Consider the following 8,688-nt stretch of genomic DNA (forward strand, 5'->3'; position numbering starts at 1 on the left):
TTTGTTTCTATTAGTAGGTTTTTAAGAATACTCATCCTTATAGGAGATGTGTTGCTAACAGAAGCTTAAATGACAAGAGAGAAAGTTCATTCTATATGTTTGGTTACTAAAAACTTTGAGAATATTTAAGAATCTTGAGATTCTTTTAGATAACTTATTTATTGAGTTTTGGGAAAGAAGAGAGAACATGTTGAATAATTTTTTTTTTTATAAGAAATGTTGATTTTTTTTTAAATAAGATTAGTATTGGATTTGTGAAAATTGATATATGGAGTTAAAAGTTGTTCGAATATATTTCTAATTAGTATTTTTAGGGGTGGTACTTCGTGTTCGCAGGTCATGTCAAGTCATGGACATTCGACTATATGGATCAACCCGAACACGACTCATTTAGTTAAACATACCGGACATTTAAATCCTAATACAATCATTTAAATAAAGGGTGACACGACAAAACTGGCATAACCCGTTTAATAATTAATTAGAAATAATTCAACTTAATCCATTTCAGCTCCTTTCATGAAATTGGCTTAACTGGCCAACATAACCCATTTGATCTAATTAATATAATTTCATTTAAAAGTTAAAATCTATATTTATTAGTAAATATAATATCTAAAAATAATAATAACAATATGTACTAACAAAAAATATTAATATTTTTCAAATTTTAATCTATAATAAAACCAATATTAAAAGCCCAACAATAACAAATATGAGCATATTGTAAAAATGGTAATAGGTCCAATAATACAATTCCAACAATAAAAAACATAAACACATTGAGAAATATCAATATTACAACTCAATAATAAGCATATGACAAATGGAGCTGATGGAGACGAAAACAGAACTAATGTATACTAATGAAGACGATGAAGACCGAGAGCGAGAGAGAGGGAGACTTAGAGAGGTCACGAGGTAAGAGGAGTCGGGACTTGGGGAGCAGGGTGGTGTTTGCGGTCGTGAGAGACTGAGAGTGAGAGATTATGATAATTTCAAAGTGTTTTAGTTTTGAGAAATGCTATTATATCCCTAATTTATACCAGTCACTTTACCCCGTGATGTCGCACCATGATGTGGCTTATTAAAAATAATTAAGAAATTAAAAATACAAACATAAAAGGGTAGAGGGAATCTAGGGTTTTAGTCTTCCTCTTTTTATATTTTCAGAAGCCATTTTATTTTGAATATATATTTTTTAATTTTTTTTAATAAGCCACGTGCCACCTCATTGTGGTGCCACGTCAAAGGGCAAAATAAGTGGTAGAATTTACGAGACATATTAGCATTACTCTTTAGTTTTAAGGTTAGGAAGGGTAGAATTGTAATTTTAACATAAACTTTAAGCATTATCCAGGTTGACCCATTTATTAATCCTGTCTTTGGATCAACTTGTTTTGGTTTTAATCCATTTATATCAAATTCAAACCTATTAATTTCGTGTCGTGTTCTTATTAGTTCATGGGTTGTATCACATATTTCAATTCACAACATTTATACCCATGATTTCAAGATTTTTCAAGCTAATTCCATCCATATGCTATCTAATAGGTCATTAAATGAGAATTAGTTCTATAAAGCCAATCATCATGTTGAGGCATTAAATTGCACAACAAACCTAAATGAGAGAGAATCATCCCGAGCCAATAGAGATGATTGGGACCTCAATGATGGGATCTGAAACCCACGATGACAGTTTAAGGCATCGGCACGGTGCTCATACGTACTTTCCTAGTATTAAATAGTAAACGAATACAAATAATGTAAATAGAGAAGGAGACAGAGATTTACGTGGTTCAGCATTGGGCTTATGTCCACAAGTTGATTGTAAGGCAAACCCATTATAATTGGTGTATTTTACAGCCTCTCGTATCTAACTGTATAATGGCGTCAATGACCCCTTTAGCTTAGAGAAGATAATATTTCCTGAGTCTAGCGTGGTGAGTTTGAAGAAAATCTCTCAATGTTCCAGCAAGAGTCGCCCATAAGTTTTCCTTTCATCCCCCTTTATCTTAGACCCTAGATCCCCTTTTATCAAGCCCTTGGAGTAATGAGAAATGTCAGCTTTATGCTACTTCATCATCTCCCTTTGAGTGTCTAACTTGACTTCCTCCCTCAGCTTTGGCCTTCTATTGTCCCTTCTTTTTCCCTTTTGCTTCTTGATGATTGCTTTATGGTGGATTAGGCCTGGTACGTCTTGAGCCTGGTACATTTATCCTCAATAGTATGTTGGTGATTCTTAAGGTTGACTTTCTTAACAAGAAGGCCTTGAGAATCTTCAAGTCAAGCAGTGACAGAGATAGCTTGTAGAAAAATGAATTTTGGGAACTGGTCCTTAGTTTTCTATTGTTTGTGCAAAGCAATGAAGGTCACCGAGCGCAAAGCTAGAGGAGAATTGCGAAATTTGCATATAGGGCCTTGAGGTGATTTTCGGTGGACGTTCCCAATTTGTATTGATGTTAAAGTTTGCTTGTTGTGACCTGCACTAAGTGGTCAGGGAGCCTATCAACCCTCAGGGTTACTTTTAGGCAGTCTACAAAGCCCATCTATTCATTCTCAAAGGTAACCCGTGCAAGGCGATTGTGGAGCCTAGAGGCTCATTCTCGGAAGTAACCCGCTGGCGGTAGTTGTGGTGCGAGTGTCAATACTAGGCATTTTCTAGAAAAGACGTTGTGCTGGCATTGATGTTTGAGCGTGAGTGTGAGAACATGCGGCTTTGATGCGAGGCAGGAAATGTGTTCGACCGCGCTAGGAGGTGAGGAAGAAAACGCTTAAGGAAATTGTTTCCTCCTTTGGTCGCCAGTGTGAGGATGGAACTCGACTTGGAAAGCTAGGTGAGAGATAGTTCAACCACACTAGGTGCTAGTGCGGATCTCGACTAGGAGAGCTAGGCGGGAGATGGCTCGACTACTTTAGGTGCGAGCCCGGAGCTCAGCTTGAAAGGCTAGGCGAGAGATGGCTTGACCGCACTTGGTACGAGCACGAAACTCGGCTTGAAGAAATAGGCAAGAGATGGCTCGACCGCATTAGGTGTGAGCGCAATGCTAGGCTTAGAGAGCTAGGCGTGAGATTATTCAACCGTGCTAGGTGCGAGGGCAGAGCTTAGCTTTGAGAGTTAGGCTAGAGATGGACTCGACCGTATTAAGAGCGAGGGCGGAGCTCGATTTGGAGAGTTAGGTGGGAGATGGCTCGATCGCACTAGGTGCGAGAGTGGAGCTCAGCTTTGAGATCTAGGCAGGAGATGGACTCGACTACACTAGGGGCGAGCGCAGAGCTCAGCTTTGAGAGTTAAGCGAGAGATGGACTTGACTGCACTATGGGGGAGAGCGAAAATCGACTTGGAGAGCTAGGCAGGAGATGGCTTGACCACGCTAGGTGGGATGGGAGATGAAGCTCGACCGCAAAACTATGATGGGAGACGGATCTCAACCACACGACTATGGAGGGAGATGGAGCTCGACTGTATGGTTACAGAGAGAGATGGAGCTCAATCGTACTGCTGTGGTGGGATACGGTTTTTGACTGCAGGGCTATGGCGGGAGACAGATCTCAACCACACGACTATGGCGGGAGATGTTGTTCAACCACACTGCTATAACGAGAGACAGATTTTTGACCAAATGGCTATGATAGGAGATGGATCTGGATTGTGTTGCTGTGATGGGAGACGGATCTCAACCACATAGTTGTGGCAGGAGACAAATCTTGACTGCACAACTCTAGCGAGAGACAGATCTCAACCACACTGTTATGGCGAGAGACAAATCTCAATCCTATGGCTATGGCGAGAGATGGACTCAACCATGCAAGAGGTGAGCATGCAGCTCGATTTTGAGAGCTAGGCTAGAGATGGAGCTCGACCATACAGTTGTGGTGAGAGACAGATCTTGACCGCATGGCTGTGGAGGGAGATAGAGCTCGACCATGGAGATGGATTTCGACTGCATGACTATGGTGGGAGCCGAATCTCAACTGCACGACTGTGGTGGGAGACGAATCTTAACTGTATGGCTATTGCGGGAGATGGAGTTTGACCGCGCTGCTGTGGCGGGAGACAGATCTCCATCGTACGGCTGTGGCGGGAGACGAATCTTGACTGCATAGCTATGGCGAGAGATGGATCTCCACCACTTGGTTGTGGAGGGTGACAGAGCTCGCTTGCATTGCTGTGGCAGGAGATAGATCTCAACCGCACAATTGTGGCAGTTGACTGATCTCGGCCTCACGACTGTGGTGAGAGACGGATCTCGACGGCACGATTGTGGCAAGAGATAGATCTCAACTGCACGGCTATGGAGGGAGACTGATCTTGACTGTATGGTTATGGAGGGAGACATATTTCGACTACTACAACGGGAGATAGATCTCTTCCTTATGGTTGTGGTAGGAGACGAATTTCGACTGCACGACTTCGACTGGAGATAGATCTCCACTGCATAGCTATGGCGGGAGACAGATCTCAACTGCTCGGCTGTGGTGGGAGACAGATCTCGACCGCAAGGTTAAGGAGATCTAATATGTTTCTCCAAAGATGTTGTGGCTAGGGAATCATCCTTCTTCCACTTTCGTTGTAAAGAATAAGTCAATCCCACAAACAATGCCATTTGTTGAGGCTAAAATTTGTACAATAAGCTGGAACAGAATAAAGAATCATCCCTAGCCCATGGAGATGACCTGGACCTTGATGATGGGGTTTAAAGCCCACGATGGTAGTTTGCGGCATCAACTATTTACGATACGTACATTCATAGAAGTAAGTAGTAAATGAATACATGAAAGATAAATAAAGAAGGAGATAGAGATTTAAGTGGTTTGGCATAGAGTCTTTGTCCACAGATTGTTTGGAGGGCAAATCCACTATAATGTGTGTCTCATATCTCATGATACAATAAGGGACTCTTTTAGCTTAGAGAAGATAATATTTCTTTAGTATTCTATGGTGAGATTGAAGAAGATCTCTCAATGTTCCAGTCAGAGTTGCACAAAAGTTTTCCTCTCATCCCCCTTTATCGAGGCCTTGGGGGTAATTAAAAATGTTAGTTTTACATCACTTCATCATCTCTCTTTACATATCTAACTTGCCTTGTTTCTTTTTCCCACTTAATTCATGATGATTGCTTTACGGTGGACCGAGCCTGGTTCGTTTTGGACTGGTACATTTACCCCAAACACATCTTTCCCCCATTTGTGTTATTATAAACTTAAAAAATAATATATCCAATTAAATTAGATCTAGTCGTGCATTCGATCGAGTTTGGTGCTGCACCTCCTCATGATCCTCTTCTAATCATTTTTCTCTCGAGAAAAGGAAAAAAAAAATGATTGAAAGAGAACAATTTCTAATTGCAAAAGAGTTTGAAGGGAGATAACTGTGCACAAGATATGATTATTAAGATTGTGTCACATGACCTATTTTTAACCTTAACCCTATGTATACATTTTTCAAATTTTAATAATTTAGAATGTCAATTTACCACTTGGCATCTCATCCCCACTCGAATGGACTGACTTGTGTGTGCGTGTATATGCATATGTGCCTTACAGAGAAATCAGAATCCAGCTGAACCAATCAAATATACAATACAGTACAAGAGGATGTACCAGCAACAGTGACAGTCAACATCCTTAAATTAGATCTTAGTAGAAAATGTTTTTACAAGATCTGAGAAAAAAGGGAAACCAAAATGATAAACAGTAAGTTCTGCTTCGGTTAAAGCCAATATGATATCTTATTGTATTGCAAAGATAAATAGCAGCAATCCAAAGCCATTTTTGCAACAAATATATGAGCTATAAGTAAACACTTGGGTTTTTGTAATGCATGCTAGCACTTGATCAATGATGAAATGGTTTATGGATGGATGCATTGGTGGAGGTGGTGGGGTGCTTTTCAACTTTTTTCATACATTGGTCTAATCAGCTGGAGAGAGGAGTAACGTGATAATATACCAATAGAGGTGGCTCCAAACACTTTCTGATAGGAAAATGTTTAGAGCTCCAACCATAACTATAAAGAAGAAAAATGCCCCAGCTCTATTATGGTCGGGAAATCTCTCATTAACCAAGTTATCATAACAAGACAGATAAATGAGTTTAAAAATTCTAAGGTGGCCTCCATCAAGTTTTCATCTAGCATCATGAAGGAATCAGTCTTCAAACATAATAAACACATCTTGCATAAGTTTATTTGCACCACGAGGTTCAACCACAACTGGAAAAATTCCCCATCATAATGCTCAATCAACAGCAACCATCTGAACTGCCAATAGTTAAATACGACGCCTTTTAGGGAGCCGACAGCCATTATGGGGACGCCGAGTTGTGTCTTCAACGTATACAATTGGATTCTGAACCCCTCGAGAATTAGTGAAGCCCTCTCTCCAGCTCATGATTGCTTGCCTTTTCTTTTTAAAATAAGTAAACCCTTTCACCTTCATTACAACTGATTTCAACCCCAAATTTCGAGACATTCGCCCCACATGTTCTGAAGTTGCTTCAGCAGCATATCGAGACATTTTAGCCCTCCTTTCAGTTCTGGCAAGCATCCTGCCGAGGCCTTACATTTTGTGTTCCCTTTAGAATCCGTCACCGTGACAAAAGTATTGTTACGCAGCAGCTTTAAGTGGACAATATCAGCATTTATCTCTACATTTTTTTTTTGATAAATAGCATTTTGCTCGACATTATATCGAGAAAGTTGAGAACCCCCCATGAAGCCCTTTCCATCTTCCTCGATAATTCCCCTGACAAAATTCATGGAGTTGGAACCCCTCCCAGTCTCAAAATTTCTCCCACTGGCAGAATATATGAAACTACGAAAACATAAAGCATAGGGAGCAGACACATTATTTTTCACATCCATCGCAGCAGAACTTAACCCTGAAGTTCTTGCAAACCCCCCTCTTGCAAAATTTTGAGAAGAATGATGACCACCGATGCAACCTGTGAAACCCACAATGTCTTCGTCACTAACAAAAGTAATTAATATGGTATTCAACCAGAAATAGAAAAGGTTGGCATTTTTCTACACCAATTACAGGGAACTTTCCAAATCAAACTTGGATTTTCTTTTTCATTTCAAGTCAGAAAATAATTTTTTTATAAGATCAAGTCAGATAATCATTCTTTTTAGAAGGACAAACAACTTTTGGTGACCCCAAACTGTCATCCCTTTCATGTTGTGGATTCCTAAACCATGAAAAGTTGCAATGTGCTCCTAAATTATCAATAAGTTTCAATGTGCACCCTCGGTTAAGACCTAAACGCCAAGCTAAACGAAAAATCAGTCACATGGCACAATTTAAAAGGCTCGATCATAACAGAGTGCACATTGAAACCTATAGGTTGTCTAAGGTGCACATCGAAAGTGTTTAGTTTAGGATGTGCATTGGAAAATGGGTGGTAGTTCAGGATGCAAAGCGTACATACTCATTAAAACATATGCCATATCATACTGACGATCTACCACAGCAGCCATCTCATTATTAGTATATCTGAATTCAATTTTGCACGAGAGAATTGAAGGGAAAATTCCAACAAACCATGATCAGGGAGGTTTTCAAATAAACGATAAGTTGCATAAAATACTCAAAAAGAGGACACAGGGCCTCAAATACAGCAGGCCAAATGCAATTCCCTTGTCTTTAACTAGGCCTTATATATGCAATCCAATCTAGAACCCTTACATATGACATGAACTCCACAACTAATTCCTCCACTTCTGACATCAAACAAATCACAAAAGTTACAATCTCCAAATTTTAATTGATGCTACGAAGCTATTAAACAGGAGAAAAATCCCAAGCTTCAGATGACGCAGAAGGTCAAGATCAAAACCAAACATATAAACTACTGCAACACATACAGAGAGTAAAATTGCATCCTATGTTGACTTCACAAATTAAACAGAAAAAATACAAATCAGGTTGATTAAAAAATCCATTTCTGCAAATTATAACTAACAAACAGAGCATGAACCTGAATGAAACAGGGAAAACATCGTATTTTCAGTTGAATTTAAAAAATATTAGGGATCAATAATTGACATTTTCATTCATAGAAGAACAACACAGAACTTTCCCATCAACCCACAAGACAGAACGTAGAGCAGAAACGCACCTTGTAGTACTCGTGGTGAATCTGTAGAGAATGACTTGACTTCTTCTGATCTCGAAGCACCACTGAGCTGGCCTAAGCCACCATAGCAACGCATAAGTGATATAGGTTTGGTTGCAAAGAGCGAAATCAGAGATGAAGAAGAAGATGCCAAAAAGGCAGCAGAGGAAGAGTGACCCGTAGCTCGGCAGCGAAGAATGGAAGAAGAGACAGCATAAGGGTACATTTCTCCCCTTTCTGTATAGGGCTTTACTGACTGTTCTGGAAGAAAAAATGATTAAAGCACTCACATTAGATTATCTATTTTTTTAGCTAAAGTTAAACTAAAGATGGCATCTTGGCTATTTTAGCTAATCTAGTTTATCTATAAGTTTAGCTAAAACATTAAAATAATGTTTTTTACCAGGAGAAGTGAAAAGATATCATCAAATAGACATGCCAAGGGATATGAAGAAATCAAGAGGAAGAAGATCTCCGTTCAGAAACAGAGACAATTTGACTAGTGAATCAATCAAATGCATAAAAAAGGTACCAAAAATTACTGAAACGGGAATGCGTATGCGCATCAAA

General features: G+C 39.5%; 1 protein-coding gene across 1 annotated transcript; it reads right to left on the reverse strand.

Moving 5' to 3' along the window:
* Positions 1–6,015: 6,015 nt before the first annotated feature.
* On the reverse strand, positions 6,016–8,405 carry LOC121253949 (probable ribosomal protein S11, mitochondrial). Its single transcript, XM_041153886.1, is given in 3 exon segments — positions 6,016–6,523; positions 6,526–6,945; positions 8,122–8,405. Coding segments are annotated over 3 exon segments (894 nt in total). The 5' UTR covers positions 8,345–8,405; the 3' UTR covers positions 6,016–6,272.
* Between the last annotated feature and the right edge of the window lie 283 nt (positions 8,406–8,688).

Source organism: Juglans microcarpa x Juglans regia, chromosome 3D (assembly GCF_004785595.1).
Source record: "Juglans microcarpa x Juglans regia isolate MS1-56 chromosome 3D, Jm3101_v1.0, whole genome shotgun sequence".
In the NCBI taxonomy this organism is placed as follows: Eukaryota; Viridiplantae; Streptophyta; class Magnoliopsida; order Fagales; family Juglandaceae; genus Juglans; species Juglans microcarpa x Juglans regia.